Source organism: Anomaloglossus baeobatrachus, chromosome 2 (genome assembly GCF_048569485.1).
Source record: "Anomaloglossus baeobatrachus isolate aAnoBae1 chromosome 2, aAnoBae1.hap1, whole genome shotgun sequence".
In the NCBI taxonomy this organism is placed as follows: Eukaryota; Metazoa; Chordata; class Amphibia; order Anura; family Aromobatidae; genus Anomaloglossus; species Anomaloglossus baeobatrachus.
Genome location: NC_134354.1, coordinates 192,828,645 through 192,849,673, shown reverse-complemented (window position 1 = coordinate 192,849,673; position 21,029 = coordinate 192,828,645). Strand labels below are relative to the sequence as shown.

The 21,029-nt window shown below is 44.1% G+C and overlaps 1 protein-coding gene across 2 annotated transcripts in view; it reads right to left on the bottom strand.

The window, feature by feature from the left end:
* Positions 1-4,866: 4,866 nt before the first annotated feature.
* The window catches only part of LOC142289165 (EF-hand calcium-binding domain-containing protein 4B-like), a 150,877-nt gene continuing 134,714 nt past the window's right edge, over positions 4,867-21,029 (bottom strand). For both annotated transcript variants that reach the window (XM_075333575.1, XM_075333576.1), the window contains exons 14-16: positions 19,941-20,042; positions 9,326-9,402; positions 4,867-6,891 (exon numbers count right to left, since the gene is read on the bottom strand). In XM_075333575.1, coding sequence (XP_075189690.1) covers positions 6,801-6,891; positions 9,326-9,402; positions 19,941-20,042 — 270 coding nt within the window. In that variant the 3' untranslated portion in view covers positions 4,867-6,800. The remainder of the gene's footprint in view (positions 6,892-9,325; positions 9,403-19,940; positions 20,043-21,029) is intronic.

Sequence of the window (21,029 nt, the reverse complement as noted above, 5' to 3'; positions counted from 1 at the left end):
TTTGTCGTGTCCAGCTGCCAGCGTTGTCTCTGAACGTGTATTCAGTGCTGCTGGGTGTGTGCTGACAGATAAGCGCACGCGTCTGTCCAGTGACAATGTGGACAGACTGACGTTCATCAAAATGAACAAGTCATGGATCCAGAAGGAATTTACTACCCCTGTGTCATCCTGGGGAGAGTAAATGCTTGTTGATTTGGAATGTGCTTGATGCAAATCAAAACATCCTGTTTGCAACTAGGGCACAAGTGCTGCCACTGATAAGGTGTCTGTGTGGGGCCCAATTTTTGGAAAAAAGGGAGACTCCGCTTGGAGTAACCCTTGCTTGCTGTGTTTTTAAAAGAAGCCAAGATGAACAGAGCTGGGATCAGGAAAGACTTTGCTACCTACCCCGGTGTCATCCTGGGGACGGATAAGAATGGCGTATTTTGGAATGTGCTTGATGCAAATCAAAACATCCTGTTTGCAACTAGGGCCCAAGTGCTGCCACTGATGGGGTGGGTGTCTGTGTGGCTCAATTTTTGGAAAAAAGGGAGACTCCGCTTGGAGTAACCCTTGCTTGCTGTGTTTTTAAAAGAAGCCAAGATGAACAGAGCTGGGATCAGGAAAGACTTTGCTACCTACCCCGGTGTCATCCTGGGGACGAATAAGAATGGCGTATTTTTGAATGTGCTTGATGCAAATGTAGCTGTGAAGTGTACAACTAGGGCACAAGTGCTGCCACTGAATGGGTGGGTGTGTGTGGGGCACAATTTTTGGAAAAAAAGGGAGACTCCGCTTGGAGTAACCCTTGCTTGCTGTGTTTTTAAAAGAAGCCAAGATGAACAGAGCTGGGATCAGGAAAGACTTTGCTACCTACCCCGGTGTCATCCTGGGGACGGATAAGAATGGCGTATTTTTGAATGTGCTTGATGCAAATCAAAACATCCTGTTTGCAACTAGGGCCCAAGTGCTGCCACTGATGGGGTGGGTGTCTGTGTGGCCCAATTTTTGGAAAAAAGGGAGACTCCGCTTGGAGTAACCCTTGCTTGCTGTGTTTTTAAAAGAAGCCAAGATGAACAGAGCTGGGATCAGGAAAGACTTTGCTACCTACCCCGGTGTCATCCTGGGGACGGATAAGAATGGCGTATTTTTGAATATGCTTGATGCAAATCTAGCTGTGAAGTGTACAACTAGGGCACAAGTGCTGCCACTGAATGGGTGGGTGTGTGTGGGGCACAATTTTTGGAAAAAAAGGGAGACTCCGCTTGGAGTAACCCTTGCTTACTGTGTTTTTAAAAGAAGCCAAGATGAACAGAGCTGGGATCAGGAAAGACTTTGCTACCTACCCCAGTGTCATCCTGGGGACGGATAAGAATGGCGTATTTTTGAATGTGCTTGATGCAAATCTAGCTGTGAAGTGTACAACTAGGGCACAAGTGCTGCCACTGAATGGGTGGGTGTGTGTGGGGCACAATTTTTGGAAAAAAAGGGAGACTCCGCTTGGAGTAACCCTTGCTTACATTGTTTTTAAAAGAAGCCAAAATGAACAGAGCTGGGATCAGGAAAGACTTTTCTACCTACCCCGGTGTCATCCTGGGGACGGATAAGAATGGCGTATTTTGGAATGTGCTTGATGCAAATCTAGCTGTGAAGTGTACAACTAGGGCACAAGTGCTGCCACTGAATGGGTGGGTGTGTGTGGGGCACAATTTTTGGAAAAAAAGGGAGACTCCGCTTGGAGTAACCCTTGCTTACATTGTTTTTAAAAGAAGCCAAGATGAACAAGTCATGGGTCAGCAAAGACTTTATCTACCTACCCCGGTGTCATCCTGGGGACGGATAAGAATGGCGTATTTTGGAATGTGCTTGATGCAAATCTAGCTGTGAAGTGTACAACTAGGGCACAAGTGCTGCCACTGAATGGGTGGGTGTGTGTGGGGCACAATTTTTGGAAAAAAAGGGAGACTCCGCTTGGAGTAACCCTTGCTTGCTGTGTTTTTAAAAGAAGCCAAGATGAACAGAGCTGGGATCAGGAAAGACTTTGCTACCTACCCCGGTGTCATCCTGGGGACGGATAAGAATGGCGTATTTTGGAATGTGCTTGATGCAAATCTAGCTGTGAAGTGTACAACTAGGGCACAAGTGCTGCCACTGAATGGGTGGGTGTGTGTGGGGCACAATTTTTGGAAAAAAAGGGAGACTCCGCTTGGAGTAACCCTTGCTTGCTGTGTTTTTAAAAGAAGCCAAGATGAACAGAGCTGGGATCAGGAAAGACTTTGCTACCTACCCCGGTGTCATCCTGGGGACGGATAAGAATGGCGTATTTTGGAATGTGCTTGATGCAAATCTAGCTGTGAAGTGTACAACTAGGGCACAAGTGCTGCCACTGAATGGGTGGGTGTGTGTGGGGCACAATTTTTGGAAAAAAAGGGAGACTCCGCTTGGAGTAACCCTTGCTTGCTGTGTTTTTAAAAGAAGCCAAGATGAACAGAGCTGGGATCAGGAAAGACTTTGCTACCTACCCCGGTGTCATCCTGGGGACGGATAAGAATGGCGTATTTTTGAATGTGCTTGATGCAAATCTAGCTGTGAAGTGCACAACTAGGGCACAAGTGCTGCCACTGAATGGGTGGGTGTGTGTGGGGCACAATTTTTGGAAAAAAAGGGAGACTCCGCTTGGAGTAACCCTTGCTTGCTGTGTTTTTAAAAGAAGCCAAGATGAACAGAGCTGGGATCAGGAAAGACTTTGCTACCTACCCCGGTGTCATCCTGGGGACGGATAAGAATGGCGTATTTTTGAATGTGCTTGATGCAAATCAAAACATCCTGTTTGCAACTAGGGCCCAAGTGCTGCCACTGATGGGGTGGGTGTCTGTGTGGCCCAATTTTTGGAAAAAAGGGAGACTCCGCTTGGAGTAACCCTTGCTTGCTGTGTTTTTAAAAGAAGCCAAGATGAACAGAGCTGGGATCAGGAAAGACTTTGCTACCTACCCCGGTGTCATCCTGGGGACGGATAAGAATGGCGTATTTTTGAATGTGCTTGATGCAAATCTAGCTGTGAAGTGTACAACTAGGGCACAAGTGCTACCACTGAATGGGTGGGTGTGTGTGGGGCACAATTTTTGGAAAAAAAGGGAGACTCCGCTTGGAGTAACCCTTGCTTGCTGTGTTTTTAAAAGAAGCCAAGATGAACAGAGCTGGGATCAGGAAAGACTTTGCTACCTACCCCGGTGTCATCCTGGGGACGGATAAGAATGGCGTATTTTTGAATGTGCTTGATGCAAATCAAAACATCCTGTTTGCAACTAGGGCCCAAGTGCTGCCACTGATGGGGTGGGTGTCTGTGTGGCCCAATTTTTGGAAAAAAGGGAGACTCCGCTTGGAGTAACCCTTGCTTGCTGTGTTTTTAAAAGAAGCCAAGATGAACAGAGCTGGGATCAGGAAAGACTTTGCTACCTACCCCGGTGTCATCCTGGGGACGGATAAGAATGGCGTATTTTGGAATGTGCTTGATGCAAATGTAGCTGTGAAGTGTACAACTAGGGCACAAGTGCTGCCACTGAATGGGTGGGTGTGTGTGGGGCACAATTTTTGGAAAAAAAGGGAGACTCCGCTTGGAGTAACCCTTGCTTGCTGTGTTTTTAAAAGAAGCCAAGATGAACAGAGCTGGGATCAGGAAAGACTTTGCTACCTACCCCGGTGTCATCCTGGGGACGGATAAGAATGGCGTATTTTTGAATGTGCTTGATGCAAATGTAGCTGTGAAGTGTACAACTAGGGCACAAGTGCTGCCACTGAATGGGTGGGTGTGTGGGGCCCAATTTTTGGAAAAAAAGGGAGACTCCGCTTGGAGTAACCCTTGCTTGCTGTGTTTTTAAAAGAAGCCAAGATGAACAGAGCTGGGATCAGGAAAGACTTTGCTACCTACCCCGGTGTCATCCTGGGGACGGATAAGAATGGCGTATTTTGGAATGTGCTTGATGCAAATGTAGCTGTGAAGTGTACAACTAGGGCACAAGTGCTGCCACTGAATGGGTGGGTGTGTGGGGCCCAATTTTTGGAAAAAAAGGGAGACTCCGCTTGGAGTAACCCTTGCTTGCTGTGTTTTTAAAAGAAGCCAAGATGAACAGAGCTGGGATCAGGAAAGACTTTGCTACCTACCCCGGTGTCATGCTGGGGACAGTTAATTATGGCGTATTTTTGAATGTGCTTGATGCAAATCTAGCTGTGAAGTGTACAACTAGGGCACAAGTGCTGCCACTGAATGGGTGGGTGTGTGTGGGGCACAATTTTTGGAAAAAAAGGGAGACTCCGCTTGGAGTAACCCTTGCTTGCTGTGTTTTTAAAAGAAGCCAAGATGAACAGAGCTGGGATCAGGAAAGACTTTGCTACCTACCCCGGTGTCATCCTGGGGACGGATAAGAATGGCGTATTTTTGAATGTGCTTGCTGCAAATCTAGCTGTGAATTGTACAACTGGGGCCCAACTGCTGCCACTGAATGGGTGGGTGGGTGTGGGGCCCAATTTTTGGAAAAAAAGGGAGACTATGCTTGGAGTCACCTTGCGGTGTTTTACATGATTTTAGAATGGCATGCCATGCCTATATCTGTGTGTCCTCCTCTTTTTCCTTGTCCAGCTGTTTTGTTTTCGCATGAGTATATGTCCTTGTCACTTTCCAATGTGTTTGAGTTGTTTGTCACCTTTTGGACACCTTTGAGGGTGTTTTCTAGGTGTTTTACTGTGTTTGTGATTGCCTGCCATTGTTTCCTATTGGCTCGAGTTCGGTTCGTCGAACGTTCGACGAGCCGAACTCGAACGGGAGGTCCGTTCGGCGAACCGACCTCGAGCCGAACCGGGACCGGTTCGCTCATCTCTAGTGCCAACCTGTGAAGCATTATTAAACTCCATTTCCAAAAGACTAAAGGCAGTGGCCACACAAAATACTGACACTTTGGGCACAGTTTGGCCATTTTCACTTATGGGTGTATTCATTTTCGTTGCCAGCAGTTAAGACATTAATGGCTATGTGTTAAAGTGGTTATCCACTACTTTTACTTTGATGACCTATCCTTAGGATAGGTCACAATGTTTGATTGGCCAGGGTCCGTCACCATTCACCCCCGCCGATCACCTGCGTCTGGTGCCGCCGTCGACAGCAGGAAATGCTCAGTTCTGGAGTTTCTCTGCTTTCTGATAGCGGCTGCGGTCTGGTAGTGCACATCCACCTCCTAGTGATTTGAATAGGAGGCAGATGTGCAGGATCCAGCAAAGGCCACTAGCAGCTGATGGGGTAGCTTTGGAACTGACCATTTCCAGTTGCCTACTGCTGTTGCCTTCACTGTGAACAGCTAATCGGCAAGGATGTAGGGTATCCGAGCCCGGCCGATCAGACATTGATGACCTAATGTACATTTTTGCAATTAGAAAGAAATTGACATGTTTGAAATTTTTTTTTGTTTTTTTTTTTATAATATTTTAATAATTTTACAGAAACAAAACAATCTGATTATTTTTTTCACCTCTAGAACACAGATACATAAAAATATACTTCTATGTACATATGTATTTTTCTGTACCTGTATTATCTGCTTCTTGGTTCCCTGCATGCAATATAGGTAAATTCTACCAAATGCTCCTAATTCTTCCAGTGTGGGCAGTGGCTCTTTGGTAGAGCTGCTGCCTTTGAGCATGGAGTTGGGAGCTCCAGTCTTTGGGTGACCAGAGAAGTGAGTTGTGTATTTAAATTATGTATGTGTGCAGAGAGATACCCACCCTGGTCCCTGAGTAAGAGGAGCAGCTATGGACCCTATGAGGAGAGGTGAGAGGAAATCAGGACAAAAACCTTGACTGAAAGGACAGCAGTTCTGAGCCCTCAAATTGGAACAGTACTGCTGAATCTGGGACAGTTGGCAGCTATGTATGTAACAGAAAAGTTAACCTAAAGGAAATTTGCCATCAGGATTTTACACCTCAAACTATTTATATACACATGAAGCTCTTTCAAAGACAAGTCCAGCAATATATTTACCTGGCTAGTCCATTTTTTTTATAACGGAGAAATCTATGGTAGATCTAAAGACTTTGTTACTCCAGCTCTACCCTCCGCTCCAGCGCTGTGTGACTTGAGGCTAAAGAGTTGTCAGCCAAGCAGGAGGATGTGAAGTTGGGTGAGGAATAGAGCTGGAGTGCCATAGGCTTCTAATATACCATGTCCATTTCCAGATCAATTCCAACCCTGATTTCTAAGAAATGGAAGAACGGAGTGGCCATGTAAAGGTATTTATTTAGATATCTATGAAAGAGCTACATGTGAATATTATTATTTTGGAGTGTGAACTCTTGCTGACAAATTCCCTTTAAGGGTATGTGCACACAACTTTTGCTACAGGAAAACGTGGGCAGTGTTTTACATGTAGCTTCTTCTCAGTCAATTTTAGCCATAGCTTCTACACCAGTCTTTTTTTGGGGGCTTTAATGTGTCAACTAGTGATTGGTTTCCAAGCATAGGCCACTTGAAGAATAGATCAGTCTCGTCTTTTAATTGCCTTGTGTCTTTACAAACATGAGGCGCTTAAAAAACGTGCTAGAGAGTGATCATATTAACAGCAAGTTATTTTTACTTTGCAGTTCATATTATTTTTAACGTTTGTTGAGCGTTTTTTCAGGTGTATCCTCCGTCATATGAGGAAAGGAAAATAAAAAAAAGGAAATGGGTCTTTATCAATTTCAATTTAAAGTTATATCTTCCTTTCATGAAAAACAGAGCTATTACTCATTTCTTCAGCAATCATCATCATCTTTAATACAGGCGACATGGAGATTCACGTGCAACAATTTCTTTTCTTCGAAATTTCAGATCTTTTTAATGTTACCACATTAGTTTTCATTTTCTCCTCTTGCTCTTTTAGGGACCTAGTGAAAAAAAACACATTTACATTTTTCCTTTATATTTTGTTTTTAATTTTAACATCCAAACCAATTTAATAAAACTTTGGCCCATGTTACCTGATGAGGTGCCCTCTATATCAAGACAGATATAATATCTGCGATGCCCCTCTAATGAAAATATTGTATCCTTCAACTATGTTTGCAGTTAGTATTCTATCCAATAGAAAAATAATTGTGGCATTCTTCATCAGATGATATATTTTTCATCTCCATTCAGCTAGACATATTTCCAAGGCAGAATCTTTTCGACATGACACTGTAAAGCGGCACCAGGCATACGTGAAAGCCAATGGTGTGGTATGGAGTTACAGAGACCGTTTAATCCTACATGGCTATACTTTTTGAAGGAGACCTTTGGCTTAAAATCCCATACATGGGTAATACTTCTCATATTTGATGAATATACTACAATTATGCACAGTCTAGGCCAGGAGTCCCTAACCTGTAGCTCAGGAGTCATATGTGGCCTATGATGTGTGGCTCGTGGTCATCTGACAGATTGGTGCATAAGCAAAAAGCTATAAAGAGCAGGTCTTCAGATGATGACTTTTGTGAGTAGCTCCTCATAGAAGAGCAAGTCTAGATGTGGGTAGGCTTGGATCCCCTGGATCTTGGAATACTTCCTCAGTGTGATTTCACCTTTGGCTGTCATTACACCAGTGATGAAGGCTCTGGGTGTCACTACTGTAAGGGGCAGGAGCTGGATGTGGCTTGCGACCTTCTCTCAGAGGTCAATGTGGCTCCCCAGCTCATAAAGATTGAGGACCACTGGTCTAGGCAATCCACCTAGACATGTATTCTGCAATCAGTCGAATTTTAGTAATAACTGTTGGCAAAATAAAGACATTTAAAGCCTTAATTATATTGGCCAATTTCAGGCCAGTAGCGAGGGGGAATTGGCTATTTTCAAGTTGTTCAACATTTGTTTACTGGTTGAGGTGCAATGAAAGGGAGAGATCAATTAATAAATAGAACCTATCAGACCGAATCTGCAAGTTAAAGTAAAGGCATGGCCATAAAGGCGCTGTTATACCTGAGTGAAGAAATTCACTTTGTGGTTGTTCTTTAATCTGCATTTCAAGTTTTTGGATAATAAGATTTATTTGCAATGGAGCGGAACTGTGCAATGGGTCTTCTGCTCCTGCCTCGGCCACTCCGCCTGCCTCGGCCACTCTGCCTGCCTCTGGTGTGTGAATGAAAGGTCACTGCTTTGTGAGGAACCTGCCTCCTGTCTAAAATGTTGTGCCAGTGCTGTCCTTGCTGCAGGCGTGTGTTCGCAGATTGATTTCCCAGCTGTCTTCAATAAATGGTGGCAGGGGCAGCACATATTGAGATTTAAGTAGTGATGAGCAAGCATGCTCAACACTGCTCAGCACTCAATTAGGCTATGTTCGCACACTGCATCTTTTACTGCATTTTTGGTGCATTTGTGAAGTCACAAAGATGCACCTAAATGCATGCATTTCCTTCTCCCAGAAAAGTCTATGAGATTTCTATTTTGCTGTCCACACTGCATCTTTTTTTGTCTGCATCTTGGCTGCATTTTTGAAGATGCAGCATGTCAATTATTTTTGAGTTTTTCCAGCATTTTTGAGCCCTTCCAGTCAATAGATTTGACTTAAAAAACGCATTAGGCAAAATGCAGCAAAAACACGTCAAGAATGCGTTTTTGCCGCTCGTGCGTTTCTTGTGCGTTTTTTTGGGGCCAAAAACGCTGCTTCTTGATGCACTGTGTGAACGTAGCCTTAAGCAGGCTGGTGCGTGAGAAGCTCGGTACTTGATTGAGTATCTTGTTACTCGGGCACCATACTATAACCTTTTTTTAAAATTTTTTAAGTATACATTTCATTGCCTAGAGTACCCGCTAACCTCCAGTCTCAGGTTGGCTGGTTATCTAGCTGAGGAATGCATAGTGAAAGCAGGCTCTATTCTTTACAGCCTGCTCATGTTGCTCTGAAGTCATCTGGATTGCAGGATATGACCAGCCTCAGTCTTCCTGTATTTTGCCCATGCTACAGAGAAAAAGCTGCTCTGCTAGCAGCCAGGAGGAGATCACAGATTAGACTAGTGACATTACAATGCCAATGGTATGAACTGTCAATCTCCAGGAGAGCACAATACCCAACAAAGCAACAAAGCAATAAGACTTCAAACGATGCGCTTCTCAAGATTCATGTTGAGAAAAGCTCTTTAAGTTCTATCCCAGTACCACCAAGGAATGTCCCAATCTCTAGCAGGAACACCCCAAACCCAACAAGTCCACCTTTTACATACAGTAGTCTCACCCCATTTTAGGCTCTTGAAAGCCCTGAATATGCTGAGATTGCTTTAAAAATCAGGACAGTCTCTGCAAATATGGGACTGTTGGCAATTACGTAACTGCATAGAATTTTATTACCTGACTATCTGTATCAGTGATTCAGTGATGTTTTTTCCTGATGCAGCACTGCATTCTGTGAATAATAGCTTGTGCTCCTGGAAGAAAAAGGCATTTTTTTTATTACATCGCTTGTATAATAAGTAGATACATTATCTCAATCTTTCAGGTACCTTTGAGAAAGCACTTGCCATTTTATTATTTAGACCATGAGTTTTATAAATGTACCAAGTCATTGGCCCTAATTCATGAAGAGTCGTGTTTTGTATGCCATTCTTGATAAAGTGTGCCTTGAAGTAAGATGTGCCAAAATGAATTAAGAGATGTGCACCAAAATTAGAAATGTATTGTAGTCAAATTCTAAAGTGCATTTCTCTCATAATTTATTACACTTTTTTGCATAAATTATGATTGGGGAAATGTCTTCATAGACAGTATGAGGAGGGGAGAAATATGTGAGGAGACAGTATGGGACTGGAGAAAATGTGTGAAGGGTCACTAAGTAAGATTAATATGTAGGGGACAGTGTGGAGTAAGAAACGTGTGATTGCTGTGCTATGTTTGGTGTTGTATTTGTGTACTGATGATGGTTCTGGTGCTATATTCCTCCACTGATGGGTTTTTCTGTACTGTTGTTGGTTATGGCAATGCATTTTTGTGCTTAGCTCTGATTCTGTACACATGTAACCATCCATAACTTGTCAGATAACTGGATTCATGGCTTTGTTAATAAAATATTGTGCCATCTGACTAGATAAGAGTTACTAGATTTGTATTTATGTTAGGAGCATTCATTATAAAATTATGCACTGTAATATACCAAATCCAAACAACATGTATACTCACTGCCAGCATTTGGCTTTGCTTGCTGATTCCAGCGATTATGACATATAATTTTCATATTTGCACTCTTATGACAAACAGCTTATCTTCCTACTTCTCTCAATAAAGCAAGAGCTGTAGTTTTTACTAAACATTCAGAGAATTAGGAAGAGCAGCTACTAAGCATTTGATTGTAAGTATGCAAATTGTATTTGAGCTTCTCAAAACAACTTAACCCCTTTACGACCGCCGATACGCCTTTTAACGGCGGTAAATAAGGGTACTTTTTCCGATCCGCCGCTTTTTAACAGCGGTCGGAAAAAAGGGTCTGGCGCCCCCCAGAGTCAGAAAATTTCCGGGGTCTCAGCTGCCGGGGGTAGCTGAGACCCTGGAGATCATGATTCGGGCCGGTTTTTCCGGTCCCCGCTCACCTGATGACCGGTATACACCGTATACCGATCATCAAGTTATAGTAAATGACCGCGCCGGTAAAAAATGATTTATCTCCCATCTGGCATGATCAAACATGCCAGATGGGAGATAAATCTTTTTCCCGGTTCCCTCCGGTCCCCCGGTGTCCCCAAAGTGCCCCCCCCCGACCCCCAACCCCCTCCCGAAAATCCAAGATGGCCGCGCGCACCGGCGATCACAGCAGCGCGCCGGCCGCATTTCCACTGTTCCTATGGTTTCTGTCGTATGTGCCATAACACATACGACAGAAACCTGCTCCCTAGGCCCTGCCGGGTCCCCCCCACCCCCCCCTGGTGTTCCCCGGTGTCCCCCGGTGTCATACATACCTGTCGCAGCTCTGATCCCCCGCGGCCCCCTCCTCCGGCTCCTTCTCAGCAGACTCCGGTCACATGAGCAGAGCGCGGCTGACAGCTTCCTGTGTTCAGGACGCTGGCTGCTCGCACTCTGCAGCTGTGACCCAGGGAGGGTGGGTGCAGATTCTTTGCACCCACTCTCCTCAAATGGAGGATCTGCCCTCCTAGAAAATGGGGGATACGTTCCCTGAACGTGTCCCCCATATTCTAGAAGGTCCAGAGGCGACGTGGGACGTCCAAATGGATTATTGTGGATTTTTTTTTTTTCTTTTCAATAAATTGGTCAATCAGGGAATGTTTTGGGGAGTGTTTTTTCAAATAAATTTTTTTTTGTTGTCAATTTTTTTTTTATTACTGTCAATTAGTTATGTCGGGTATCTGATAGACGCCGTGACATAACTAATTGCTGGGCTTGATGCCAGGTGACATTACACACCTGGTATCAACCCCATTCATTACCCCGTTAGCCAACGCACCAGGGCGCGGGATGAGCTGGGGCGAAGCGCCAGAATTGGCGCATCTAATGGATGCGCCACTTCTGGGGCGGCTGCGGCCTGCTATTTTTAGGCTGGGAAGAGTCCAATAACCGTGGCTCTTCCCATCCTGAGAATACCAGACCCCAGCTGTCAGCTTCACCTTGGCTGGTGATCTAATTTGGGGGGACCCCACGTTTGTTTTTTTTTTTTAATTATTTATTTATAAATAATTAAAAAAAAAAAACAGCTTGGGGAGCCCTCCAAATTGATCACCAGACAAGATGAAGCTGTCAGCTGTGGTTTGCAGGCTACAGCTGTCTGCATTACCCTAGCTGGCTATCAAAAATAGGGGGGACCCCACGTCATTTATTTTAATTCTTTTTTTTTTTTTTGGGCTAAATACAAGGCTAGGCATCCTTTAGTGTCACATGAAAGGCACTAAAGGGCGCCAGCTTAGAATATGCAGGGGGGTGGGACGTTATATATGTTTGACATCTATCCATTCATCCATTGTAGCATTTTACGCTGTGTGCCCACAATCAGGGTTTGCAACGTTTTGGGCGCAGAGTGTTTTCCCTGCGTCCATAACGCTGCGTTGTGCAGTAGAAGCACAGTGGCAGGATTTTTAGAAATCCCGTGCCCACTGTGTTTCTTTTCTCCGCAGCATAAATCGACCTGTGGCGCAGCTTCCCGAGCCTCAGGATGTCAATTTATGCTGCGGAGATGAGTGTTCTTTGCAGGTAGAATAGAACTAAAGTCCACAGCAGCCTGAACCCAAATCGTGGGCATGGGCAGCTGCGTTCTCCCGTGGACAACACTCACATTTCTGCAGGAGGCTGACACTGGGTACTAGACGCCGTGTCGCTGGATCATGGCCACATAGCCTAAAGGCTACTTTACACGCTGCGATATCGGTCCCGATATCGCTAGCGTGGGTACCCGCCCCCATCTGTTGTGCGACACGGGCAATCGCTGCCCGTGCCGCACAACATCGCGCAGATGCGTCACACATACTTACCTGCCCGGCGACGTCGCTGTGACCGGCGAACCGCCTCCTTTCTAAGGGGGCGGTCCGTGTGGCGTCACAGTGACGTCACTGAGCGGCCGCCCAATAGAAGCGGAGGGGCGGAGATGAGTGGCCGGAACATCCCGCCCACCTCCTTCCTTCCTCATAGCGGCCGGGAGGCAGGTAAGGAGAGGTTCCTCGTTCCTGCGGCGTCACACATAGCGATGTGTGCTGCCGCAGGAGCGACGAACTACATCGTTACTGCTGCAGTAACGATAATCGAGAATGGACCCCCATGTCACCGATGAGCGATTTTGCACGTTTTTTGCAACGATGCAAAATCGCTCATCGGTGTCACACGCAGCAACATTGCTAATGCGGCCGGATGTGCGTCACCAATTCCGTGACCCTAACGACTCCGCATTAGCGATGTCGCAGCGTGTAAAGCCCCCTTAACAGTGAGAAATTTTTTGCTACAGCAACAGTTTTGTGAAGTACCTGTGGATTCAAAATGTTTACTATAATCCTGAATAAAATCCTTGAGGGGTCCAGTTTCCAAAATGAGGTCACTTGTGGGGGGTTTCTAATGTATAGGTGCCCAAGGGGCCCTGCTAATGTGACATGGTGCGCGCAATTTACTTCAACTTTTCCAAAATTCAAATGGTGCTCCTTCCATTCCAAGCCCTCCCATTTATCCAAACAAAGGTTTTTGGCCACATGTGGGGTATCCCTGCGCTCACAAGAAATTAGATAACAACCTGTGGGGTACACGTTTTGTTGTTGCCTCTTGAAAAAGTGAAAAATGTGTCGCTAAATCAACATTTTTGTGAAAAAAATGAAAATTTCAATATGGCAACCTAAGCTTATCAAATTCTGTGAAGTATTCGTGGATTCAAAATGCTCAATATACACCTAGATTAAAGCCTTGAGGGGTCTTATTTCCAGAATGAGGTCACTTGTGGGGGACCTCCACTGCTTGGTCACCTCAGGGGTTCTCCTAATGCAACATGGCGTCCGCTATTGATTCCAGCCAATTTTGCAGTCAAATTGCACTCCTTCTCTTCTGAGCCCTGTAGTGTGCCCAAACAGTTGATTTCCACCACATACAAGATATCAACAAACTCAGAAGAAATTGCGCAATAAATTTCATGGTGATTTTTTTCCTGTTACCCTTGTGAAAAAAAAAGCTACCTGGTTGAAGTAACAATTTTGTGGTAAAATTTTATTTTTTTATTTTCATGGCTCAACGTTATAAACTTCTGTAAAGCACCTGGGGGTTCAGGGTACTCACCAAACATCAAGATAAATTCCTTGAGGGGCCTAGTTTCCAATATGGGGTCACTTGTGGTGTTTTTTTGCTGTTTACGTACCTTAGGGGTCCTCCAAATGCGACATGGTGCCCGCAATCTTTTTCAGCCAAATTTCCTTTCCAAAATTCAAATATTGCTCCTTCCGTTCCAAGCCCTCCCATTTCTCCAAACAAAGGTTTCAGACCACAAGTGAGGTATCACCGCGCTCATAAAAAAGTGGGTAACAAACATTGGGGTCACATTTTTGGAATCACCTCTTGAAAAAGTGAAAAAATTGATGCTAAAGCAACATTTTTGAGAAAAAAATGAAAATTTTCAATGTGACAACGTAACGTTATCAAAATCTGTGAAGTACCTGTGGATCCAAAATGCTCACTATACCCCTAGATAGAAGCCTTAAGGGGTCTAGTTTCCAAAATGGTGTCACTTGTAAGGGGTTTCTGCTGTTTAGGTACCTTGGCGGACATGTAAATGCAACATGGTGCCCGCAATCTATTTCAGCCAAATTTGCTTTCCAAAATTCAAATATTGCTCCTTCTGTTCCGAGCCCTCCCATTTGTCCAAACAAAGGTTTCTGACCACATGTGGGGTATTGGCGCGTTCATAAGAAAGTGGGTAACAAGTTTTGGGGTTCATTTTGTTGTGTTATTTCTTCTAAAAGTGAATAAATTTGGGGTAGAGCAACATTTTAGGTAAAATTTTATTTTTTGCTTTTTTTCATTCCACTTTGCTTTAGTTCCTGTGAAGCACCTGAAGGGTTAATAAACTTCTTGGATGTGGTTTTGAGTACTTTGAGGCGTGCTGTTTTGAGAATGGTGTCACTTTTAGGTATTTTCTGTCACTTAGGCCTCTCAAAGTCACTTCAAATGTGATGTGGTCCCTAAAAAAATGGTTTTGTGAATTTTGTTGAAAAAATGGGAAATTGCTGATGAACTTTGACCCCTTCTAACTTCCTAACCCCAAAACATTTTGTTTCAGAAATTGCGCTAATGTAAAGTAGACATGTGGGAAATGTTATTTATTAACTGTTTTGTGTGACATAACTCTCTGGGTTAAGGGCATAAAAATTAAAAGTTTGAAAATTGCAAAATTTTCAAAATTTTCATCAAATTTCCGATTTTTTCACAAATAAAAGCAAAAAATATCGTTCTAAATTTATAACTATCATGAAGTACAATATGTCACGAAAAAACAATGTCAGAATCACCGGGATCCGTTGAAGCGTTCCAGAGTTATGACCTCATAAAGTGACACTGGTCAGAATTGCAAAAAATGGCCTGGTCATTAAGTACAAAACTGGCTTCGTCCTTAAGGGGTTAAACAGTCTATAAGAGGTGGCGCCAAACTGAAATTTTTCCCAGAGTGCAGGAAAACCGGGATTTTTCTCTGAGTATAAAAATGTACTTATAAACACATATTTCTTCTTTCTGAGCATTTTTATGAATAGAGATTACACATTTCAGTGACCTAGTGGCTTTTAGGCATTCAGTTTATTATTAGCAGTGTTCTATATACAGTTGAAACAAACACAATCTAAAAAGACACATCTGCATGTTTTTCTAACTATCTGACATGAAGTGAGAATAAACCTTTCCCGTTTTAGGTCAATTAGGAACCAAAACTATATATATTTGCCAAATGCCAGAATAATAAGAGAGAGAGAGAATGTTTTAAGGCATTTTTATTACTTTCTGCAAAGTCAAAAGTTTACGTACACTAAGAGTAGTATTCCATTAAAAATATGGGACAGCCCATATGATGATATCATCTCTTTGGAAGCTTCTGATATGTTTATTGGCAATATCTGAGTTAATTTGAGACACACCTGTGGATGTATTTTAATGCACACCCGAAACACACTGCTTCTTTGTGTAGCATCATGGGAAATTCAAAATAAATCTTCCAAGATCTCAGGAAGAGAATTTTGGAATTGCACAAGTCGGTTCATCCTTGAGTGCAATTTCCAGATACCTGAAGGTGCCTCGTTTTTCTGTACAAACAATTATACGCAAGCGCAAACAAGATGGGAATATCCAGCAATCACACAGCTCAGGAAGGAGATGGGTTTTGTGTACCAGAGATTAACGTGCTTTCGTCAGACATGTGTAGATCAGCCCAAGAACAAAAGCAAAAGACCTTGTGAAGATGCTGGTGGAAGCTGGTGAGATTGTGTCATTATCCACAATGAAACAATTACTGTATGAACATGAGATGAAAGGCCACTCTGCCAGGAAGAAGCCATTACTCCAAACATAAAAAAGTCAGATTAATGTTTGCAAATGCACACAGGAACAAAGAACTTAATTTTTGGAGAGATGTTCTGTGGACTGACAAAACTAAAATGTAAGTGTTTGGGCATAATGACAATCGTTACTTTAGGAGGAAAAAGAGAGAAGCTTTGAAGCCTAAGAACACCATCCAAACTTGGAAACACAAGTTGTGGAGTTGTTTTGCTGCAGAAGGGACTGGTGCACTTCACAAAATAGATGGCATCATGAGGAAAGAAGAAAACAACCTAGAAGGCGAATCCGAGATCCTGAAACATTATAAAAGGACATAAAGAAGAACTGTACAGTAAACTATACAAACAACATAAATTACAATAATGTACCAATACTGAAGCACCATCTCAAGACATCAGCCAGGAGCTTAAAGCTTAGGTGGAAATGGGTCTTCCAGATGGACAATGGCTCGAAGCATACTGCCAATCCAGTTACAAAGTGGCTTAAGGATAACAAAGTCAATGTTTTGGAGTGGCCATCACAAAGCCCTGATCTCAATCCTATTGAAAATGTATGGGCAAAGCTGAAAAGGCAGGTGCGAGCAAGGCGACCTACAAACATTGCTCAGTAACTCCATTTCTGTCATGAGGAATGGGCCCAAATTCCTACCAACTATTGTGACAAGCTTGTGGAAGGATAACCAAAATGTTTGACTCAAGTCAAACAGTTTAAGGGCAATGCTACCAAATACTAATAAAATGTATGTAAATTTTTGACTGCAGAAAGTAGTAAAAATGCCTTAAAACTCTCTCTCTCTCACTTTGGCAAATATAAATAATTTTGGTTCCTAATTGACCTAAAACAGGAAAGGTTTATTCTGATTTCATCTCAGTGAGAAAAACATGCAGATGTGTCTTTTTAGATAGTGTATGCAAACTTCTGGTTTCAACTGTACATAAGAAAATAATGAACATGATTTAAGAATCTGGTCAAAAATGTTTTTTCTTCCTGTTTTTAACTGTTTTTGTGACTGTTTGCTCCAGAAGTCATAAAAACTTATACCCTCGCACTAGCGTACACAACAAATACACAAGTTGGACCGGAGTGAACTTGCACTCAATTTTGGACTTTTTAAAAAGTTACAATTGATGCAAAGACAACTGGAATTGCTAGACTCCACTCGTGAACAGGAAAACAAACAAAAAACATGTGATGATGTATAAAATAGTCTTAAAATATGGCGCAAATATTATAATGAATTGGGTGCAAACAAAAAAACAAAAAAAAGGTGGAAAACACAAAATAAGATAAAATAAGGCACACTGGCAATGATGAATTTGGGCCAATGTTGTTTTCTTATGCTGGCTACTTTTTTGGGGGACCAGTGCAGCAATACTTGGTCATGGCTACAGAGGGTTTTGTGTGATAGGGCAGTAAGACCCCCTTTCCAGAAACCAATATAGAATAATGCTTAATACAGTCCTATTTGTCACGATGACCTGCAGACTCTCATCCATCACAGCCATGCAGAGTATTGGCATTGCTGTGATTGGCCGATGCACCATGTTACCCAGTCTGTATATTTATTGCATGCAAAAGTTGCCTGTGTGGTGTTGTGAACAATAAAGAAAAAAATGATGTGGGCTCTTGCCTATTTTTTAATTATTTAAACAAATAATTTTAAAAAAAATGTAGTGGGCTCCACCCTATTTTGGATAACCAGCTAAGGTAAAGCAGACAGCTGGGGGGTGGTATTATCAGGCTGGGAGGGCCCATGGTAATTTGGCACCACCCAGTCTGAAAATAGTAGCCCACAGCCACCCCAAAAATGGCACATGCATTAAATGAGCTAACTTTGGTGCTTCGCCTGGCTCTTCCTGATTGTCGTGGTGCAGTGTCAATAGGGGTAATACTTATGGAGTTGATGTCAGCTGTGAATTGACAGCTGGCATCAAGCCCAGAGGTTATTAATGGATAAGTGTCTATCAGACACCCCCGTTATTAACCAGGCAAGCATAGAGTTAAAAAAAAACAGACACACACACACAGGAGAGAGATAGAGAGACTAGGCTATTGTCGGTCAGCCAGGAGTTTCTCACGAGCAGTGACTCAGTGACTGACATCATCGCTCGTGTGAAATTCCAGGTCTGCGGTTGACCAGCAGTATAAAAAAGAAGCACAGTGGACATGAGTTTTTTATAAAACTCTTCCACTTTGCTTGAATTGTAAAGTGCTGCATTTTTGACTCAGCAAAAATATGCATAGTCAACAAAATGATAAAAACCTCACTGTGGGTGTCGCGGGCGGGGAGGAGGGTGTCAACGCTGCGCTCTCCCCCCTGCTCGGGTCCGGCCGCCGCTGCTCTGCGGCTGCTGCTGCTGCTCGGTGGCTCGAGCGATGGGCCAGATCCCGGGGACTCGAGCGGCGCTCCTCGCCCGTGAGTGAAAGGGGTGATTTGTTGGTGGGGGATTTGATTAATGTCCGTGACGCCACCCATAGTTGTGGTGATTGTGTGGACACCACCGCTGCTCTGTCTGGGGATCCCGGGAGTGGTGGTATGGAGCAGCTAGATGTTGGTTTGCCCCTCCGTGGGTAGGGGGGTTGGTGGTCCCGGGGCCCGATGACGGGGGGGTTAGGGCGGTGGACAGGCGGGTTATGGGGCCTGTGGAGGTGCAGGGACGCAGGGGCAGCGCTGTGCTGCACGGCACGGAGGTACTCACTCAGCCCAAGGATGATGACACAGTTCACGGTAAACAAACGGCTGGTTGGACGGGTCCCTCGGACGGCTGCGGTGTAGATGTTCCCTGCAAGTTAGCGGTGACTGTCTCTTCCCTGCACCTAGAAACGGTTGTTGGTAGCAATGGATTCCCACCGGTAACCCGTTCCCCAGCTTGGATATGAGCTGGAGGAGCCCCTCTCTTGCCCGCAGGCGCTGGCCCTGGGAAACTGGTGCCTTGGCGGTGGAGGTGTCTCCCCTTCACGGTTGGACTGTTGCCTTCAATCGGGACTTTGCTGCTGGGAGACCCGAAGGTCCCCTTCACTGACGGATTTGGCAAATTACGGCGACTCCTAGCCTTGCCGGGATCCAAAAGGCCCCTGCCAATGGTGCTGGGTTCTCTTTGTATACCGCTCCGGTACCGCCGGGCCACCACCCGTCCACGGTCCTTTTGGCAACCTCCGATCAGCCTCTCCTGCAGATGGTCACCGCCGTCTGTCAACCTTGCTGTCTCAGTCCGGGGCACACACCCGGACCAACTTCAGGCTCAGTTGCTGTCACTTTCCTTCACTTCTACCCTTCTCACTTGCTCCTCTACCACTTCCTTCTACTCTCGTCAACTCTCAAAACTAAACTGTCTGGTTTTCCCGCCTCCAGGACTGTGAACTCCTCGGTGGGTGGAGCCAACCGCCTGGCCCACCCCCTGGTGTGAACATCAGCCCCTGGAGGAGGGCAACAAGGATTTGTGTTCTGACCTTGGTGTTCCTGCAGGGAATGTGGGGTGTGTGGTGGTGTTGTGACCTGTGACCCCTGGCTTGCCCAGGGCATCACATGGGCACATAACTTAAAAGGTACGTGCACATGATGCCTTTTTCACACAGATTCCACCTGGAATCTGCCTGTAAAAGTGCTCAATAAATGCTAAATACAATGAGCATACAGTATGTACAGCAATGACAAATGACATTCTGTTTATATCTTCAGTCTTTGTCAGCGTCTCTTCTTAGCTTCAGGCTTTGAAAGTCACGAAGCAGCTAAAAGAAGTGAAAAGACACTGGTGGCAAAGCCACTGCAAAAGCAAAGGAATGGGCATCAATAAGGAAGGACACATAATGAAAAATATTAGCATATTACTGTACCGAAAAGTCAGCAAATATGCTGTTGTTTTTAATATTCTGTGTGCACAAAAGAGACAACACCTCTATTCACACAGTTCCAGACAGAGCGGAGAATAGTCATTATTAGGGAATATACTCATACCTCAGCCAAGTTCTTTCCGTCATCGAATGTGACCTGTCTTTCAGCATCACAGTCTATTTTATTGCCAAGAAGAAGAATGATAATATCATCCATTACTTTTTCCTATGAGACAAGATTGTAGGTCATCATCACCAGCCATAACAGTTCAACATCTGTAAGCATTATTGACCACATAGCGCAAGATCTTTCCCCCCACATTGACAAGCTAACCATAACCTAGATAGCTGTTGGATGAAAAGGACCTTTAAGACCTTTCTCTAAATGTTTCATGTTAACTGTAAACATGATGAAATAGTGGCTGCAGAGTGAAATAAAACTTTTTTTATTTCGCCTCTCCAATGCAAAGATATTAGCAATTAAAGTATTTGGCCCCTATTGAGTAAATTTTCTTTACATTTTTACACTGAGGGATATGATCTTCTCTCTGAATGATGTTGAGAAATTGTAAGAAAGCAGCAATACTCAGGAATGAGAAGAAAAACCCATCCCACAATGTCTCAGAGTAGATTTCTCAGTGTGTGAGATGTAATCAAACAGCCTGATCTCCTGGTCTAACCTCCTGCATGAGTCATTGTGGGGGAAGGGCAGTGCAGCTGAGTTTAGCTGTGTCACATTCCAAACCCTTCAATAAATTATCCTCCTTTCCTCGCACTGTCACCTCTGCTGTTCTCCCCTCCTCCCACACTGTCTGTTTGGAAATATGTCAGTAATCGCTTATGTCTGTTGTGCTCAACTTTTAATCGATCCTCAGTGAGCTCCGGGTTGTAATTATGTCTCCAGCAGTAGTCACTCCTGTGTTAGACATTATCACAGCTCTGATCTCACTTCAGACTGATTACAAAATGCCTGAGCATAGCAGACATAAGAGTGAATACTGACACATGTTTTGATAGGTAGTGCAAGGGAAGGGGCTGCACAAAGAAAGGACCATGTTATGAAAGGAGGAGAGCTGACAGAAGGGTTTGTAATGTGACAGAGGTAAACTCAGTTGCACTGCCCCTCCCTCCACACTGACTCATGTAGGAGGTTAGACCAGGAGATCAGAGCTGTATCATTACATCTCACATACTGGGAAACCTGCTTTAAGCT